This window comes from Polypterus senegalus, chromosome 6 (genome assembly GCF_016835505.1).
Source record: "Polypterus senegalus isolate Bchr_013 chromosome 6, ASM1683550v1, whole genome shotgun sequence".
Lineage (NCBI taxonomy): Eukaryota > Metazoa > Chordata > Cladistia > Polypteriformes > Polypteridae > Polypterus > Polypterus senegalus.
Genome location: NC_053159.1, coordinates 108,936,045 through 108,958,102, shown reverse-complemented (window position 1 = coordinate 108,958,102; position 22,058 = coordinate 108,936,045). Strand labels below are relative to the sequence as shown.

Genomic DNA, 22,058 nt, shown 5'->3' with positions numbered 1-22,058 from the left:
CTGAGGGTGTTATGTTTTTAAAATATTGAAATGTACTCTGTTTTGTCTCTTTGTTCATTCATGTGGAAGCCTGTTTCAGAAGTTATCACCTATATGCAAATACATTCTAATTCTGGCCTGTGAGTCTATACTTGAATTGACAGTTCAATAACACTAGTTACGTTCAAGGGGCTCACAGATGTTATGGATCTTGGCTTCAATTCTATAGCTTTTATGTGTTGCTTTCTTTTAGTTAAATGTGTATATACCTAACCACTAAACTCCCAAACACTGAGAATGGAACATCTACATTATCTCACTTCTTGATGTGTATCATCTGCAATATTTGAAACCCTGATTCCAGAAAGAGTCAGAAGGGCACTTATTTATGCCATGATGAAGAATTATTTTACTGGCTTTAGAAGATGAAATGGAATGTGCAGACATTTAAACAGATGTAGTCATACCTGTATGAGTCCTGCATTTAAATCTCCTTCAGGCAGCAGTTCCCAGATGCTCTACCTGTAACCACTGGCACAAGTACTTCTAAGTACATAGGTTAATTTCATAATTTTTGGTTTGGATTAATAGTCAAATGCATTTTTATTAATTAGAACAGTACCTTAAGCGTTAAATACCTTGCGTAAAGACATGTTAGTAATTATAACTCTATTTGAAGGAACAGATTTTTAAAAATGTGCTGGAAAAATGTGGAAGAAATTTGAAAAATAAATATAGAAGAAATTCCTGCCAGTTTTATGATGAAGCTTTTTTTAAAAAAATACTGTTTGTTGGTGTGAAATACATTCATTTTTGTACTTGCTTACATCGCTCTATTATAAAAAAAAATCCTGGGAGAGAAAGTCTAGAGATCACGGAAGACTCTTAAAAAACCTGCGAGACGAAAGAGATTGACCATGGAGCGTCTCACGGGGACCTTAAACATGAGACTTTGTGCCAAGAGATTGACCCAGGTCCATCTCGCGATGACGTAGAACATGAGATTCTTGAAAGACACGCCCTACTTACAACCAATATCAAATAAGACCACGGCCAGCAAAACATTCAGTCGTGTAAAGGTTTTGAGCACACACACCACGAAGAAAAGAAACTCAAAGGTGTTGGAGAGGAAAAAATGCAAAAAAGAAAAAGAATAATCTAGGTGCAAATTCAGAAAATAAGGAAAGTAATAATCAGCCCAGAACAAGTGGAAATGAAAAAAAAAGCACGTCCAGTCGGACTCAGGATTAAAAGACAAAGTAGAACTTTATAAAGACATTCACAAATGTTGGCACTATACACATACAGAACAGGTTAGAGATTATGAAAGCAGTGGAATTCGAAAGGCACAAAAAATAGTTGGTGCGATACAAATGCAGAGAAAGTTAAAGATTATGAAAGCAGGAAAATTAGAAAGTATCAAAAAAGAAAGTAAAGATCACAGTAGCACAAACAAATGGAAATTATTACTCCAAAAAAGGGAAAATAATCACCTTGGACCAGGTGTCATTGAAAAAAAAGCAGGGCAAAGCGAGGTCAGAAATAAAAGACAAAGAGTACAAAAAAAAGTAAAAAGTCATAAAGAGGTTAAAAAACAAGAGGGCCAAACACATGCAGAGAAAGTTAGAGATAATGAAAACAGTGGAATCCAAAAGACTAAAAATAAAAGTAGGCACTAAACACATGCAGAGCAAGATACAGAATATGAAAGCAGAAAAAACCTAAAGTGTCAAAAAAAAGAAAGTAAAGGATCGCATTAGCACAAACAAAGAGAAATTATTACACAGAGAAATAATGAAAAGGCGAATAGAGATCGAATATATGGACACAGGTGATATGTCAGAAGTATGTAAATATTGTAAGGCTTTGAAGTTTAAGTCAGAGAATTTCTAAAATGGGGTTTACCTCACATGCATTTATTGCTTACTTTGCAAAAACAATTATTAACTGCTGATGATGCAGCAGATCGTTTTGTCTGTGCTGAAATTCCAAACAGAAAAACCTATCCTGAATTATGGTAGAAAGTTATTAAACACATGTCTCACTGACCTCATTTAAAAGATTCAGCGTATTCTGACTCGAAAGATTCCAAATATTGTTTTTAATGAAGTTCTGAAATAAAGTGAAACTAATGAAATAGCAACAATTCAAAGAAAAAAAGTAAATCTTAAAATTGTGTATCTGAAAAACCAAACACGGGGTTGGTGAGCGAAGCAAGGAGGGGGCGAAGGCCCCTAGTATAGTAAATAAACAAAAAACACATTCCTTTTGGAGTGCCTGGAAATATCCATTTAAAATGTCCATTTAGTGCAGAAAGAATATCTGAATATATGTACACTGTATGCAGTGACTAAAATGTTAATATTTCTGCTTGACAAAAGAATTGTACATCACCAGTGGACAGATAATCACAGAAAGAACTATGTGGTTAGTTTACAGAAACACTGTCATTATGTTCCTAGACAGGTTAGTGGAAAAATATATTTTGTTCTGGAAGAATCTTTACTGCTTACAAACATTGGTGTTTTGCATGACTTACTAATTACATCTCTACCAACTGCAATGTATGTTTCACTTAAGTGTCTTTATTTAAATCAGGCCACCTTTGATGGGTTATGTACCTTCACTAGCTGTTTGCCAAATGTACCAACTTGATATTTTTTTAACATGACAACTTTTCACTTAAAACTAAATGTACAGTAATTCAGTTTAGTCAAACCTGTAGCTTTTTCTCTCTCTCCTCATTTTTGTCCTTTATTTTTCTTTTTTTCTCTTAGTCACTTTGTATGTTTTACCTTTTGGGTTGTCTTTCACATATTTTGTGTTCCCGGTAATTAGGAAAATATTTGTCAAAATTACATTTTTGTCAATGTTGACATTATTGCTGTTGTTAATATTATCTACAGTGTTTATACTTTTCAGTGATGAAAAAAAGCTTAATAACCATGTCATTATTGTGAGCAATTGAAGTATCTGATTGCACCATTTATTGATTACCATTAGGAAGGAACATTTTAATTTGATACAGACTTTTTGTATAATCTCGCACTTCACTGTTAGCAATTAGTTTAACATTCAATTAAACTGTTCACGTGGACATCTGAGTGTTTTTCTGCACTCTGTAGCGTCAAGTGAGCACGTATTGAATGGCAAGCATTTTTCTGTTCATTGCCAAGAATTAGACCATCCATATGGACTTTCACCACTTGCGTTCAGTCAGATACGCATTCGGATGGCATCAAAAAAATATTGCATGCAGTCTTTTCTTGTCACTTGTCGCTCAACCACCCCACAATCCCCACCCCTAGCCACGCTAGCCAGATCGCATCTCTGCCGCTCGCGTTGTGAAGGTTTGGTTGGGGTCTGACCGCACACTAAAGACGGATCAGCTGCTGGCTTGCTGCTAGCTGCTGCATGATCTGCATGTCGTTCTGCGCATCGATCATTTAAAAGCCTGTACAGCAACTTTCTTTTTGTCTCACTTCCTTGTCTCATGGGACATTAAAGTGTCTCCGAGAAATTGTTTGTAAGTTGGGCGTGACATGCAAGAAGTCTTGCGGGACTTCAAAGAGTCTCTCTGAGATGATTACATCTTGAGCCAAAATCTTTTTATATAATATATATATATGTACACACACATTTAACACGATATCATAAAAATAATAATGATAATAATAGAGAATTCGTAACAGTTTGTTGGTTTCTTGACAACATAATTTTAGCTTCTATGGATTATTAAGGCTGGTGGGAAAGTGCATACACGAGTACTGTTTGTATATTGCTTACTTCAAGATGACAAGTAGCCTGTCTTGAAGGCAAACACTGACTTACACATTGGTTTACCAGCGAGTAATATGGTGTTGTACTAGCTGCTGCAGGTAATCAAAACTCTAAACTGACATCCGACAGTATTTAAAGAACGTGCTGAAATCATTGCAATTTTTCATAGACTACACAAAAGCTTCATTTCTTCACACACTTTGCAGTCAGAGGATGAACCCAGTAGTGATGGTAATGTTTTCTCTGCCTACATCATCTTATAAGCAGGATTATAAACACAAGGAGGCCAATGTTCAGGTCTACTAAAGCCAACTGACCCATATTTTGGGAACCCAATGAAGGATAAACTTTAAACCCCACAGACTAAAAACACGCTGGACTGCCTGATAACTGCCCCCCACACGTAAACACACAAAACTACAATCTGGGCTGCAGATTGGTATTTACCAATGGCAAACAAATCTGAATGTAACGTCGTATTGAAGTCAATTAAGCGCCACTACAAAACACAACTTAAATGACAAGGTTGCTGAGAGCACATTCACTTAGCCAAGATCTGAACGTCCAGGGCCTTAGAATTCTAAAACAGAAACGTTTTTCATATCTCTCTATTATAAAAAAAAATCCTGGAAAGTAAAAGCAGGACGATGAGATGTAATGTTCTCGGAAGTTCTCGGAAGACATTTAAAAGACCCACGAGACAAAAGAGACTGGCCAAGGTAGTGTCTCGCGGGGACCATAAACATGAGACTTGGTGCTAAGAAATTGTCCCAGGGCCGTCTCGCTGGGACGTGGAACATGAGATTCTTGCAAGACACGCCCTACTTACAGAAGATATCATATAAGAGCACACCCATTAAAAAAAACTCAGTCGTGTAAAGGCAAGTAGCACACACAGATCCTGTGCTCTCAGCACATATAAAGTGTATAAGGACAATATGGAGAATAGAGACCCAAAGGCGTCAAAGATGTTTAATGTAAAACAAGCTTCATATTTTCTTCTGATCGAACACACAATTGTAAATGAGGGATGCTCTTATGATAAAGGTATATGAGGGTGTGAGATACAAAAAACACAACACAGTGGAAACGTTGCTTCGGAATAGTTTGGGTAATACCGTGTGGTCACGTAGGCACAATAGAGACAGAGAGAGAGGTTAGGAGTACGCACTGATATATACAGCGCATTGCAGTGTGCTCCGTGGTTACTCTCTCAGGTGGGCGTTAGCATATCATAATCTCTTGGACCAATAGCGTGGGTTTTCTGCATTCGACTTATATGATCGACATTATAAAATACCGGAAATTATACGGTGAAATCAAGTCCCAACTTATCCACGGGTATATACTGTAATAAAAATAAAAATTATTAACAAACAATGAAGACTCACTAATGTGCTTGTCTTGCGATCTTGTATGTATGTTATCATCCAGTTAATTTCAAAAGCAACAGGGGCGCAGTTGTGCCCGAACATAAAGAAAGCTGGCAGTCACCTCCAGTTCGCCCTCTAGTGGTCGATCCGAGTGTCAACTGGATAATAACGTGCATACGAGACTGCAAGATCACCCCCACCCTACCCACAAGGGGGTGGGTTAGGGTTGATTTCACCGTACAGTATTTTTTGGTGACCGATGAGAAACATGTGTACCAAGTGTCATGAAAATTGCTCCAACCATTCGGAAGTGATGCTGGAACATACGTACCCACACATACACACACATACATTGACTTAATGAAACAGTACAAGTTTTAAAAATCAATAGACGTTGGCACAATATCTGATCATGTTCAGCTGTGATGGGAAAGCGTTCCCTACTTGGGGAGAAAAGCACATGCCCGTGATATCAGCAGCTACCCTCTAAATCAGACATAGCTCTAATCTCTTTCTCAAAAACATCAAACGTTACTCTTTAACAATCTGTAGATAATAATGTCTGCTGATCAAACAGGTATCGCTAGCTAAGCAGAAGCAAGGTGTACTCCAACACATGGTGAGACATAGACCAACTCGAGCAGAAGCTGGCAAGTGAATGAGGAATGCCCCGCCCTCCCCTGCTGTCAGCCCACAGCCACTCTGTTTGATTTTCAGAAATACATCGATACCGTAAGTGAACTCTGATACTTAGCGCCATGAGAGAAGTCACAAAATCAACCGGAAAGTTCAAGCAAATTCTACAAAACAACCAGCTCTAAATCCGTTGAGTAATTCTCTTGTGAAAAGCGGACAGGCATACAGACAGAACACAGTTGGACCACAAAATTTTTAAAACTGTTTCTTAGCTAGCACCTATGGGCCAAGGGTAACCTACATTCCAAATTTCAAGTCCCATGTCTTCATGGTTCGGGAGATTTCGTGATGAGTAACTCAATGGTATTTGGCTTTTATATATATAGATTTATGTATATATATATATATATATATATATATATATATATATATATATATATATATATATATATATACTATCCTAGAAAGTATTGAAATCGTCAGAACTACTCTGGGCATCTCTCTCCTAGGAGGATTCGTGTTGCTGACATGCTTGTATCATTTGTGTATTAGCAGTTAAGCGACTGTCTTTCTTCGGAGGTTTCCTTTTGCTGGTGTGCTGGCCTCGCTTGTTTATCCTCGGAGCTAGAACCCTTACCCCAACTCTACCTCTCACTTCCGGGCCGGACAGACACACACACTCCCACGCGTAGAAGTTTATATATATAAGATATATATATATATATATATATGGCTGTACGAGTTACAAAGACAGAATGAGTCCCAAAAATAGTTGGGATGCCAACCCGGCCAACTCTATTTAATTTCAAAAGCAACAAGGGTGCAATGGTGCCCAAACATAAAGAAAGCTGTCAGTCACCTCCAGTTCGCCCTCTGGTGGTCGATCCAAGTGTCAACTGGATGGTAACGTGCATACAAGACTGCAAGATCACCCCCCACCCTACCCACAAGGGGGTGGGTTAGGGCTGATTTTACCCTACAGTATTTTTAGTTGACCGATGAGAAATGTGTACCAAGTTTCATGAAAATCGCTCTAACTGTTTGGATGTGATGCTGGAACATACATACGTACACATATTGACTTTTTTATATATTTATATACATATATAACCAAAGAAAAAGAAGGTGCCTTAGGGTAAGTCAATTGCATGACTGCTTGGGTGGTGCAGCGATAAGAACTGCGGACTCCTAATCAAGAAGTCACTAGTTTGACACTGGCTGCCTCCCAAATTTACTGTTTTGAGTAGTGAGCTGCACTTATTGTTAATATTATACAATAAAAACATACATTTTATTCAGTTCTGTAACAGCTGGTGTAAATTTATAGTTCTTGTAAACGTTAGAACCCCCCACATACCCCAGATCTGACGCTGTTTTCAGATAAACCATGGTATAACAGACTTGTTTTGTTATACCACCTCTTTATTTGAAAACAGTATCAGATCTTGTGCGTAAACGAGATTGGGTCTGGGAAATCTGTGGACGTGGGTATAAGTGGTGTGCATGATATAATTTAATATATATCTATATAATTATATATAATTTAATATATATAATTATTCTATTCTATTCTATATATAATTTAAGCCAGTTGTGTCCAAACAATATGAAAAACATCCATGGGGTAAAAAAAATACCAAAATTTCTTACGTCATATAAACCAAATGTCAGTTATACAGTCATTTGCTCACAACATGCAAAATGCATTGTTTACTAAAATATTTTTAAACAGATCCTTCCAAACATCAGTGCACATCTTAAACATGAAATGCACATGGAACTGAGCTTTTGAATTGGAAGACAGGACTGTTGACCAATAAATATCCAAAGCTCTTTTTTAGGTATGGATATGTATCAATAGATCAGTGAACTATAACTATTGTTCTCACATTTAAAAAAAATATCTTTTGTCTTTATTTTTTTTTACTAAGTAGGGTCACGGTGGTTCAGGGGTTGTCACTGCTACTTTACAGCACTAGGAAATTGAGTTTAAATCTTGGCCTGTTAATGTCTGTTTGAGATTTGCATGTTCCCCTATGTCTTTGGGTATTTTACCCCCACATCCCAAAGACATGTCTATTAGGTAAACTGGAAAATCTTAATTGGCAAAGTAGCGATGGGAGTGTGGTTGAGTATGCATTATGACAGACTGATGGCTAGTTTTTGATTCTGGTTGAATAAGCTGTAATTTTGTGAGCCCCTGTATTGGAACAAATAGGTACAGAATATGGGAGGATAGATTTTTTAACAAATACTGAAGTAAGTGCTTTTTGTATGCACATATTGTACTTCTTTCCAAATTTTAGGCATATATGAATGTAGGTTTTTACTTAATAATAATGGCTTTCCATCTATTTCTGTGTATTTTTTCCCCTTTTCATGAAGACCCTACCTCTTTGGGGCAGGATGTTTTTCGATAAAAACTCCATGGTGAGTTCTCAGTTCTCTCCCGCATGCCTTGCCTTATAATAATTTTTCTAACATTTTGCATTCCTTTTTTTATCCATTGCTTACTGCTTATAAGATTTGGGCACCATAATAATCATTACATAGGGTGTTTTACTAATTTCAGTCCACTTCATGCCATAGCACATATGTGATCTGTATGTATTCTTTCTAATGAGAAGAAGAAGGTTTGGTACTAACTTAGCATTTTGACATGCATCTCTAAATACTAGAGCTTTTTTGTACTTCTTTAATATAATAATCAAAATTACAAATCAGTAAAATGTAAAAAAGAGTAAAAGTTATATAGAATGTTATTTTAAAACAAAAGCCTAAATTGTAATGGCATCATTTGGTATTACATAGCATTTTTAATCAAAGCTATTCTGTATGCTGCATAAGTAACCAAAAATAGAGAAAATGATCAAAATAAAGTAAAATAAAATTTTCAAATTACTTGATATTAAACAAACAGTAGACTATAATACAGGAAATTCTCTTTCAAGCCTTAAACGGCTAAATCCTTGCATGTATTAAACCATCCTTCCCTGTGAGGCACAAGTTAGGTAAATGCATGCTCACATATACACATGTGCAGCTTGGCTTTGGATTATACTTAATTGCATAGTTTCCTTTCCACTTAATCAAATGAAAAACATTAGTATCACATACAGTTGTTCTTGAAAGTTTGTGGACCCTTTAGAATTTTCTATATTTCTTCATAAATATGACCTAAAACGTAATCAGATTTTCACTCAAGTCCTAAAAGTAGATAAAGAGAAGCCAGTTAAACAAATGAGGCAAAAATATTATACTTGGTCATTTATTTATTGAGGAGAATGATCAAATATTACAAATTTGTGAGTGTCAAAAGTATGTGAACCTCTAGGATTAGTTAGTTTGAAGGTGAAATTAGAGTCAGGTGTTTTCAATCAATGGGATGACAATCAGGTGTGAGTGGGTACCCTGTGTTATTTAAAGAACAGGGATCTGCTCTTCACAACACAAATTGGTGGAAGTATATCATGGCACGAACAAAGGAGATTTCTGAGGACCTTAGAAAAAGAGTTGTTGATGCTCATCAGGCTGGAAAAGGTTACAAAACCATCCCTAAAGACTTTGGACTCCACCATTTCACAGTCAGACAGATTGTGTAAAAAAGAAGCAAATTAAAGACCATTGTTACCCTCCCCAGGAGTGGTCGACCAACAAAGATCACTCCAAGAGCAAGGCGTGTAATACTCGGCGAGGTCACAAAGGACCCCAGGGTAACTTCTAAGCAACTGAAGTCCTCTCTCACATTGGCTAATGTTCATGTTCATGAGTCCACCATCAGGAGAACGCTGAACAACAATGGCGTGCATGGCAGGATTGCAAGAAGAAAGCCACTGCTCTCCAAAAAAAACATTGCTGATTGTCTGCAGTTTGCTAAAGATCACGTGGACAAACCAGAAGGCTATTGGAAGAATGTTTTGTGGACGGATGAGACCAAAATAGAACTTTTTGGTTTAAATGTGAAGCGTTATGTTTGGAGAAAGGAAAACACTACATTCCATCATAAGAACCTTATCTCATCTGTGAAACATGGTGGTGGTAGTATCACGGTTTGGGCCTGTTTTGCTGCATCTGGGTCAGGACAGCTTGCCTTCATTGATGGAACAATGAATTCTGAATTATATCAGAGAATTCTAAAGGAAAATGTCAGGACATCTGTCTATGAACTGAATCTCAAGAGAAAGTGGGTCATGAAGCAAGACAACGACCCTAAGCACACATGTCGTTCTACCAAAGAATGGTTAAAGAAGAATAAAGTTAATGTTTTGGAATGGCCAAGTCAACGTCCTGACCTTAATCCAATCAAAATGTTGTGGAAGGACCTGAAGTGAGCAGTTAATGTGAGGAAACCCACCAACATCACAGAGTTGAAGCTGTTCTGTATGGAGGAATGGGCTAAAATTCCTCCAAGCCGGTGTGCAGGAATGATCAAAAGTTACCGGAAATGTTTAGTTACAGTTTTTGCTGCAAAGGGGGGGTCACACCAGATACAGATTGCAAAGGTTTACATACTTTTGCCACTCACAAATATGTAATATTCGATCATTTTCCTTAATAAATAAATGACCAAGTATAATATTTTTGTCTCATTTGTTTAACTGGTTTCTCTTTATCTGCTTTTAGGACTTGAGTGAAAATCTGATGATGTTTTAGGTCATATTTATGCAGAAATATAGAAAATTCTAAAGGGTTCACAAACTTTCAAGCACAGCTGTATAATGAAGACAAGTAATGTGTATTAATTTCATAGTATTCTAAAATCGTAATATTCTTTAAGTTTATTTATGATGCACATCATGCATGAGTTCTCACACCATGTCCTTTTATGTAGCCCCAAAAAGACTAACATTGCAAATCTTTCACTCCCTTTTATAGCTGATTTTATTATATTGTATTTTATTTTATTTGTCTTGGCAATAATCTGTGAGTGTGCACTTCAATAATTCCATGCCGTTTTATTTTTGACATGTGGCCTATGCATATTCTCTTAGTTCCTGTGTAATAAGTATCTTTCACTTTAATGACAATATCAGATGTCCTTCAATATGTTGTGTGAAATGAAACACTTGTCCAGAATTAATATCTGGGCTGAAAAGTTGAAAAATCATTTGTAGTGTGGAAGAGGCTTGAGTCTCTGAGAAAAAGAGAATGTTATTGTTCACCATATATCAAATCAGTTACTGTACTTTTTGATTCATTATTTCTTTCCTTTTCCATATGTTGCCCCCAAACACAACTTCTTTCTCTTACCTAAATAGCAATTTTATTTATAATGTGGCAGGTCCCTTCTTGTGAAAGGACTTGAAATTATCAGTGTTAACAGCAATGCTGTTATTTTGAATCATAGAAAGATAATTTTATTAGCAAGTAATGAAAAACATTTTTTGGGAAACCTTTTCACTGTATAATGTTGTTTAAAAATTGCTTCTGTACATTTGATGTTTTACCAGATTGGCGGAAAAACATATTATTAAATTAATGAACTTGTATTCATTCAATTGTCACACTGTACACTTCATTCTGTAATGTTCAGATTTAACAGGCTTAGTGAACCAGACCAAACACAACAACAACAACACAGCTTTCTGTTTGTATCTTTATACTTCTATAATGGCTTGCGGTGCCTTTATCTTATAAGCAGATTTTTAAAATGTGTGCTTGTTTCAGTACTATGTCTGTATATGTATATGTGTGTGTATTTACACAAAAATATTACATACAGTATGTTGCTTTAGTGTCTTTTCTACTTGACCACTGAGCCCATCCAGCTAGACTTGTTAGCTAATAGCTAGGTTGACCTAGTATCTTGTCTATTCCCATTTTAAGTATAACAATATATCTGTACTGATTAAGTTGCTAGTTAAAGGGTGGTGGATTTAGTATGTAGTTGCCTTGTAGAAATCTGAAAATATGGCTTAGGTCTTACTATGTCTTCTTTGCATAAATAGAAAATATTTTATTCCCTTAGTCTGTTTAATGGACCATTTCGTTTTACTGCTGTTCTGCATGTTAGCTGACGTCCTCACTTTCTGTAATTCACAGCTAATTATTACTAGCCTATTTGGGGTCTCTTTTATCTTACCTGTTTGTGTTATATGATTTATAACTTAGAACACCCAGTATCAGGGACCAAAAACATTTCAATATTCTGAGATTGCTGAATTACCCTGACTCTGCACCCCTGCCCCAACAAGAATAAGTTCCCTGTATATTAAACATTTACAATCTGTCCATGCCACAAGAAGTACAAAAGAAATATTAAAGCTCTCACCTAATCTGTTTAGCCATATTTAATGAAGTAGATTTTTGGACCTAAACTGTACTTTATGCAACCCAGTTTTCCAAAACTTATTTACAACGTGTACTGTTTTTTTTTTCTGTCCATTCATATTGGCAGTATACAGAACCATTCATATACGACAGAAACTAATTTAATTTTTTTAATGAAAACCAGCAGCCAATTTGGTTACCAGTACTGAGTTATGGAATTCTTTAGGATGACTTTGTATTTAAATGTCGTGTGCACAGGGCTTAATATTAAATTGTGGTTGTCTGGCAGGCATGTGCTGAATCAGTCCTTTCTGCAAATACAAAACCACAATGTGTTTCAATTGAAAAAAATAAATAAATACATTTTAAAGTCAGAAAACTTGAAAGCTGTATACAGTATAGTAAAGTTGCAAAGAGTTTTATCCATGGGCTGTACCTCTTAAGAATCTTTGTACAATATACCCATATAAATAAATGTGACTTATAAAAATAATCCATAAGAAAAAAATTATACATGTAAAAAAATTCTGACAACTTTATTCAGGAAAAGTGATACTGTGGTAAAGCATTGTAAAGTTATTACAATAATTACAATATTAAATGTTTATTTAAAATAATGCTTTTTTCTCTTCCGATTATACACTAATATCCAGCCCTTTGAATTCTAAAGTATTTTCCAGAACTCACAGAAATATGTTGATCTCAAAAATAAAGTATTTGAAGATCTGAGGTCAAAAAAATATTCAATTAAGTTAATTGCAGATACAACTTTACAAATTCTTAACTTCTCAAAGGACACAAAAGAGACCCGAAATAATACTGTATTTGATACAGTGTCACACACGTGCACTTCGGAGGCAGTCAACAAGTCCTAAGGTGAGCGATTTATTAACAGATGGGGGGTTGTATTATGCTACTGATGCCTCTCTCTCTGACCTTGTAGACTTAAAGAAGATAAGTAAGACAAACTTACCTACAATAAACAATAATTCTGGTAACAACACACCAACCACTTCTTCATCCATAACAGCACTTCCGACATCTGATGGTGATGTCACTTCCGGCTTCTGATGATGACATCACTTTTCGGTCTTCCAGTGATGATGTCATCTCCGGCTCTTGATGACGGCGTCACTTCCGGTCCTCCAATGATGACGTCACTTCTGGCTTCTGATGATGATGTCATTTCCGGTCCTCCAATGATGACGCCATTTCTGCTTTAATCATCTCCTGTAGCCATTTTGTATAAAAGCCACCATTACATGTACCATATTGTCGAAAGTTTGATGTTTTTTACCTTTTTTGACCAGCTTTATTGCATCACAGCAATACATGGGGCAATTCCCCAACTCTTTAACGTTGTCTGAAACGATTATTTATCACAACAGTCAAAGTAAAAAGTATGTGAACCCTTTGGTATTATCTGGTTTACTGCATGAATTGGTCATAAAAAGTGATATGTTCTTCAGCTATACACAATGAGCTTAAGCCAATGACACAAAAAAATTCTACTCTTTCATGTCTTTATTTTACAAACGCATTCAATGGAGAATTTCTCGATAAACTTGTGAATTCATTTTCCCCTCAATGATGGCAAGCTGTCCAGGCCCTGATGAGGCAAAGCAGGCCCAAATCATGATGTTCCCTTCACCATACTTTACTGTAGGGATGATGTTTTGATGTTGATATGCAGTGCCCTTTTTACACCAAATGAAGTTCTGCTTGTTCCTCCCAAATAGTTCAATTTTGTTCTTATCACTCCACAAAACATTACTGTTGTGGAGTTTCCAAGTGCTTTTTTTGCAAACTTCAAGTGTTCAGCAATGTTCTTTTTTGATTAACAGAGGCTTCCTTCTTGGTGTTCTGCCATGGACTTCTTTCTTGTTCAATGTTTTGTATACAGTTGACTCATGAACAGAGATGTTCTAATGACTTCTTCATGTCCTTTGCTGTCACTCTAGGGTTCTTCTTTACCTCATTGTTGACTTTGCGTTGTGCTTTTGGGGTCATCTTGGCAGGCACTCACTTCTTGGCAGAGTAGCTACAATATAAAATTGTCTCCATTTATAGACAACTTGCCTAACAGTAGACTGATAAATATCTAAAATCTTTGAGATGACTTTGTAATCCTTTCCAGCCTAATGTAGATTAAGAATTCTCGATTGTAGCTCTTCACACAGCTCTTTTGTTCGAGGCATGATTCCCATCTGGATATGCTTCCTGTCAAAAGCGCAAACTCAAACTTTATAGTGTTTTTTTATCAATCAAAGTAATTCTGGGCCACACCTCTGAACTTGTTTCATTAAATGAACTCCAGGTGTCTAAATTCGGACTGCAATGAGCTTTTTAAAAAGTCATTAGCTCAGGGTTCACTTGCTTTTTCCAACCTTCAGTTTCACAGTTAGAACGATTTATTTAATATGGTCAAAAATTCTCTGAAAATCTGTGTATCTTTAGTTATAGGAAACTGTGCTTGTTTATTATTGTGACTGACACGAAGATACAACCATGTTTTATATGGGAATTAGACAAAAATATAGATAATTACTAGGGGTTCACATACTTTTTACTTTGACTGTATATATCATATACACTGCCTGGCCAAAAAAAAAATGGCCACCAACAAAAAAAAAGGTCACACACTCTAATATTTCGTTGGACCACCTTTAGCTTTGATTACGGCATGCATTCACTGTGGCGTTGTTTCGATAAGCTTCTGCAATGTCACAAGATTTAGTTCCATCCAGTGTTGCATTAATTTTTCACCAAGATCTTGCATTGATGATGGTAGAGTCTGACCTCTGCGTAAAGGCTTCTCCAGCACATCCCAAACATTCTCAATGGGGTTATGGTCTGGACTCGGTGGTGGCCAATCCATGTGTGAAAATGATGTCTCATGCTCCTTGAACCACTCTTTCACAATTTGAGCCTGATGAATCCTGGCATTGTCATCTTGGAATATGCCCGTGCCATCAGGCAAGAAAAAATCCATTGATGGAATAACCTGGTCATTCAGTATATTCAGGTAATCAGCTGACCTCATTCTTGAAGCACATACTGTTGCTGAACCTAGACCTGACCAACTGCAGCAACCCCAGATCATAGCACTGCCCCCACAGGCTTGTAGAGTTGGCACTAGGCATGATGGGTGCATCACTTCATCTGCCTCTCTTCTTACCCTGATGCGCCCATCACTCTGGAACAGGGTAAATCTGGACTCATCAGACCACATGACCTTCTTCCATTGCCCCAGAGTCCAATCTTTATGCTCCCTAGCAAATTGCAGCCTTTTTTTCCAGTTTGCCTCACTGATTAGTGGTTTTCTTACGGGTACACAGCTGTTCAGTCCCAATCCCTTGAGTTCCCTTCGCATTGTGCGTGTGGAAATGCTCTTACTTTCACTATTAAACATAGACCTGAGTTCTACTGTTTTTCTTCGATTTGATTTCACCAAACGTTTAAGCGATCGCCGATCACAATCATTCAGGATTTTTTTCCGGCCACATTTCATCCTCGAAGACGATGGGTCCCCAATATGCTTCCCGTTTTTAATAATGCGTTGGACAGTTCTTAACCCAATTTTAGTAGTTTCTGCAGTCTCCTTAGATGTTTTCTTTGCTTGATGCATGCCAATGATTTGACCCTTCTCAAACAGACTAACATCTTTTCCATGACCACGAGATGTGTCTTTTGACATGGTTGTTAAAGAAATGAGAAGCAGCTCATTGCACCAGTTGGGGTTAAATAACGTGTTACCAGCTGAAAGATAATTGCCCATGCAGTAATTATCCAATAGGAGGCTCGTACCTATTTGCCTAGTTAAATCCAGGTGGCGACATTTTTTTTGGCCAAGCAGTGTATATTGTATCAGTAGGTAGATTAAAATAATTGAATATACCATATTATGTACAGTATAACACTCAGGAAATCAAAGGAAACATTAACACTACAGTATATCATACACTCTTTCTGTTTTCTGTTTAAAGAACATGAGTTGGTGCTGGCGAATAACTTAATAAAAAATGGTATGTACAACACATTCTCTTTCAATGTTTTCAAATCTATGCCTTTAAAGGCTTGATTCTCCCGTATGTTTGAAATATAAATGAAGCAGATAGTTCTTTGTTGTGCATACTTTTACAGTTATATTAATGGTTTTAAGAGATGAACATCACACACAGGAAGATCTCTGTGTGTACTACCAAACTGAACAAATGAAGAATGGATAACAGAAGAATAGGTATAAGAATTAAAATAAGTCTATTTTATTAGACATGCAAGATTTTTTCCAATTTTATTTGGAGTTTCAATGTTTAAATATTCAATTTTAGAATATGTGGTCATTTTTAATATTAGGCTTGCAGTGTCATTGATAGAGCAGTGATTAAAACAGTAATGTATACATAAACCACATTCAGTAAATATTATTAAAGCTAACAAAAAAAATAAGTAGAGCAGAGTGAGTGAAGTATTTGTGCAAAGTTAAGAGTAACATTTTGCTTCACTTTGAATTCAAGTTTGCTTTAATCTGCTTTTGTCCATTTGTCATAGTCTTATTTATGAAAATCTATTGACACAGTTTATATTAATTGTTGAAAATCTGTAGAAGAAATTCCTTGGCTAGCTTGTAGTTCAGATACATTCACAAAGGCTTGTTCCAGCTCCATCAGCGTTTTGAAATATATTTCATGAACAGTTAGTTGCACTGTTATATTTTACATGGAGTTCAGTTATGTTCTTAAATTGATTACCAGTGATATTTTTGAATTGCAAGTGTTTTGCATGTGATTAGTGGTGTTGGTATTTATATAGCAGCCAACCACTGAAACACACTGGAATTGTCTCTAATTAAATGCAGTATGATAGGTCCTCCTCGGTGGGATTCCATGTATGCACTCCATTAATGAAAGCATTATGAAGACAAATGATCGAAGATAATGTGACCTCTTTTTTGTCTGAGTTTCTATTGTATTTTGATGGAGTTATGATTTTAAGAAGGTTGAACAGTAAGAGTATAAACAGAAAATAAATAAAAACTACTGCAAATTAGCACTCACAGTGCATATCTCGCTAGTGATAGAATAAGCAGAATGTTTCATTTAATTTGAATTTTGATATACATTTAGAATTTTTCCCATTAAGTAAAATATTTTTATAATTACATATTACACTAAAAGAACATATATATCCATTTTTGCAAAAAGCTGTTACATTTTTGCTACAGACTAGCATTCTTCAGGACAAGAAATAAACTGGCTCAGCCAAATTTACCTCCCCATTGACTGTCATTAAGATTAGCTGTTTTTTATATTTATAATGAATATTATAGATAGTAGTCAAACAGATTTTCTTTAAAGAAAGAAACAGAGACTTATTTAAAAAAAACACAAAGAGCAAGATCAGGACAAGCTACTGGGTCAAAAGGAAAAAACAGATTAATTTTATTATGATTCTCTTTTCTTACTTTCCAAGATTAATTTTACCTGAATTAGTCTCATGTTTGAAATTATTGTTATGTGTTTATTTTGGCAATGCTATTTTGTGTTTTATGGATTATTACCATTTTATGACTCTTCTTGCATGGCTGCTACTTTGTTTATAGTTACTATAACTTTTGTCAGTCATGTGATGCAGAAATCATGTGACATATTAAATGATCATTCTCCAAGTATTTAAGATGTTGGTGTGCAGCTTCTGACATCCTAGCTTTGGAATGGTTGTGGAAAGACTTTTGGTTATAATGATCCTTCAAGAAATTTTTCTCATGTTAAACGTAAGGCTTCCTAGGCTCCTCTTAACTCAAAGATTATTATTTCCTTCTAATTTCTTTATAAAGTTCTATAATTAGTAAGAATTATTTACATATTATTTGCTCCTCTATATGCAATCACTAGTTGCTATGGTACGTTTACTGGAACTCGGAACATTTTGATGTCTGTATCCGTGTTGTGTCCGTAGTGACCGAAAAAACGAGATTGCGAATACAGTAATCCCTCCTCGATCGCAGGGGTTGCGTTCCAGAACCCCCCGCAATAGACGAAAATCCGCGAAGTAGAAACCATATGTTTGTGTAGTTATTTTTATATATTTTAAGCCCTTATAAACTCTCCCACACTGTTAACATTATTAGAGCCCTCTAGACATGAAATAACACCCTTTAGTCAAAAGTTTAAACTGTCCTCCATGAGAGAGAGCGAGATTAAAGCAACAATCAAAAAATCAATACCTGTGCTTTTAAATATGCCGCGCACCGCAATAAAGCGGCATTTTTTTAGAGGAGCGTCAGTATCTTTTAAACGAACAGCCCCTCCGTCAGGCGCAGAGAATGTCAAAGAGGGTGAGAGAGAGGCAGAGACAAGCAAACAGTCAAGCTCCGCGAGGGATGCATATCTTATAGCATTGAGGAGTTTTAGTTAATATGTAATACATGCTCTGATTGGGTAGCTTCTAAGCCATCCGCCAATAGCGTCCCTTGTATGAAATCAACAGGGCAAACAAACTGAGGAAGCGTGTAGCATAAATTAAAAGACCCACTGTCTGCAGAAATCCGCGAACCAGCGAAAAATCTGTGATATATATTTAGATGTGCTTACATTTAAAATCCGCGATAGAGTGAAACCGCGAAAGTCAAAGCGCGATATAGCGAGGGATTACTGTACAAGCGGCTGAAATGAGTTTCCTCCGCAGGGTGTCTGGGCTTTCCCTTAAAGATAGGGTGAGAAGTTCAGTCATCCGGGAGGGGCTCAGAGTAGAGCCGCTACTCCTCCGCATCGAGTCAGATGAGGTGGCTGTACACTTTTTCACTGCACTTTTGTTATTTAAAGAAACCGTTTAGGGCTATTCTATTCTTGGGACTTTGTTATAGACATGTTGGCAGTGTTTTTAACCTTTTTTATCTTTCATTTTAACTAGATGCAGGCATTCTTGATTTCACGGTTTCCTGACCTAGGCTGTATTTTTCAAATTTTTGCCAGTACCTTTGGCTTTTTCATCTCTTGATTTTAAACTTGACATTTCCATGTTGTGAACACCTAGTTTTCTTAAGGTGTTTTTACAGTATGTTATCAGGTGTAAATAAAAAGTCAGATTACAGAACAGCAACCCCAAATTGCTAATTACTCATTTGTATCATACAAGATAAAAGGTCTTTTTGTAATCAGAAGCAAAAGGTAAATAATTACTTTGTTCTTCACTTGGTTTAAATCAGAATGAAGTAACTATGTATGTTGTTAGTTCAACTGTTTATATTCCAACAATGGGTAACATTATAGCAACCGTGTCTTAAATTTTAAGATTAACCACCACTTGTGCACCGCTTTCTTCAGGTCGTCATTTACCTTTAATCAACGACCACCCAGATGTTTTTTTAGCAGCCCAAAAAGATGGAAATCACGCGGTGCCAATTCTGGCAAATAGGGAGGATTTGGCAATACCTCAAACTTCAGTTTCTCCAAATAAGCCTTGGTTCTTAGCAGTTTATGGGCTGGCATTGTCTTGCAGCAAAAGGACTCCTTGAGACAGCAGTCCCCGCTGCTTGGATGAAATAGCAGGCTTCACATTGGTCTCCAGCAAGTCACAGTAACTTGAACTAGAGACTGTACAGTAGTACCCCTCGGCATGTAATGTTCGACAGTAACTCAGTTGCACAAGTGGTTGTGAGGACAAGACAAAACCTTTTATGCTGCTGCAATCCAGGCACTTCCAGGCAGGTGGCGCAAGTGTGTTGAGAAGGGTGGAGACTACATTGAGAAATGACATTATCAGTTTTGTTAAGGTTCAATCCATTTGCTAATAAATACAATTTTATAACTTTAGCTTGACTTCCCCTCGTATTTAAATAATTTATTTAAGGAGCAAGTAAGAAAGGAAAAAGTAAGGCATGAGTAAAAGAAAAAATTGGTTAAGGCAAAACCAAAATACAAACAAATCCAAACTACTGAAAATCAGAAACACAGTAACTTTAAAGAATACAGGCATCAAAGGCCAGGAAGTCCAAATATTGTGAAAATAACAAAACCAAATGCAGGAATCATAAAGCACAATGCCAAGGTGCACTTTCTTTCTCCATTTGAACAGCTTGGTGCAGTCCTCCATGCTCTACATAAAGGGTACAGGGCAGAAAACATATAAAACTGCTTCATACAATATTAATATAATACAAAATAGCAAAATAATTAACAGCAACACTGTATTAACACAAGTAAAACAGAGACAAAAAATCAAAAACACAACAATATAAAAAGTAACATTTGAAAGATGACAAAAAGAGTTAAGAAAGTAAAGAATAAACTTTTACAAGGAGAAAAAACCCTGAGTAAACTGTGAAAAACAAATAGCAAGCTGTATGCATGATCAATGTATCTGCACAAATTCGTATTTTGCAGTATATCAAGATGCTTTATGTATTTACCACATCAGACGTTATGAATCTACTAATGCATGAAAACGGTCAACAGATGCAATACATTTATAACATTTTTGTTCTCACAAATTGCCTCACAAGGATTTACATATCTCTCTATTATAAAAAAAAAAAAATCTTGGAAGGAGACAAGACATGATTTTGTCAGAGGGACACTTTCATGTCCTGCAAGACATTGTCAGACACATTTCTTGTAGAGAGAAAGAAACGATATTCACGCTTAGGTAGTTATACATTGTGTTGTCACGATGTAATTCCAAACACAGGATCAAACTTCAATGCGATTATTGATGAAAAGGAAAAAGAGAAAAGAGATCAAATATATGGACATAGGTGATACGACAGAAGTGCACTGCACGAGATAAAGATAAACCCTAAAGGCCATCCCTTTTAATGTGAAACTAGAAGTGATAAAGTCTAGGTAAAGAGTTTGTTAAACTTTATTTAATGAATCTCTTGATAGGGTTTGTTTTTAAGAGTAATGTTGCTATTAAACTAACTCTGGCAATTTGCATGCATACATGTAGTTTGGGATTATTTGAACAAAAATAGGGGTCACTTTTGGGGCCAGGGAAAACTTAAAATTGTTTTCTATTTAAATTAATTATAAATACAGTAGGTTATGAAAGTTCATTTTATGAAGGGATTTTCAGGAATGAATAGTTGGTCCCATTAACATTTTTGTAACTCCTTCTTCAACAGTCTGCACTGCACACCAAGTTTGACTTTGAAATGTGAAGCTCTTATCAGTATTTATAAATTCGCTCATGTTATAGCGAAGTATAACCTCTACTACTCATCTTCATACCGTTATGCTGCAATATTTCTAATTTCCACATCTCTTATATATATATTTCTTTTCTTGTTCGTCCTGCTTCCACTTCAAAACTGGTCCCGCCCACACGCAGCCGACACGGCATTTCTCGATTCCTATTCATCCTCTTCCAAACCCTTCCCCATGCTGCCTACGGCTTCCTTTCAAAACCGGTCCCGCCCACACGCAGCCGACACGCAGTCCATCAACGCAGTTTCAGCAGACATACACACAATCCTCTTCCCGTTACCACAGGTACTTCTTCACCTCATTCCTGTATTCCCGTCCAAGAGTACAATATTATGACTGCAAACCAGCAGTGCAAACACTGTCATGCACTATACTGGCATGCTGAGTGTAATACATCCAACAAGTACTTGAGATGCTGCCACAACGGTAAAGTAGCTTTACCAGCCACCTGTGTCTTTACAACAACTTCTTACACAGCAAACATCAGAAGGTAAAGAATATCATGAACACATTCGAGAATACAACTCTTCTCTAGCGTTTGCTTCCATTGGTGCACAGATAACTCAACATCCTGGCACGGACCATACTGTTGTAAAATACACGGGCAAATTTATCACCAAATCTCTCCACTATACGCTAACACTTCTACCTCTCCAGGATATGGACAGTTGTATGTTTTTGACACAGCGCAAGCTACTGAAGTATGCTTACAAAATAAAGAAAACTCTGAATGCAGAAAAAATTTACTTCTGCAGCTAGATTCCATTCTCAGAACCATCAACCCCTTCGCTAAATCATACAAACACATGCATGA

General features: G+C 36.4%; 1 protein-coding gene across 4 annotated transcripts in view; it reads left to right on the top strand.

Moving 5' to 3' along the window:
• bcas3 (BCAS3 microtubule associated cell migration factor) overlaps positions 1-22,058 on the top strand; it is an 846,307-nt gene that overhangs the window by 423,095 nt on the left and 401,154 nt on the right. For 3 of the 4 annotated variants that reach the window (XM_039756733.1, XM_039756732.1, XM_039756736.1), the window contains exon 17: positions 8,154-8,198. The exons of the other annotated variant lie outside the window; for it this stretch is intronic. In XM_039756733.1, coding sequence (XP_039612667.1) covers positions 8,154-8,198 — 45 coding nt within the window. The remainder of the gene's footprint in view (positions 1-8,153; positions 8,199-22,058) is intronic. 4 annotated transcript variants of the gene reach the window in all.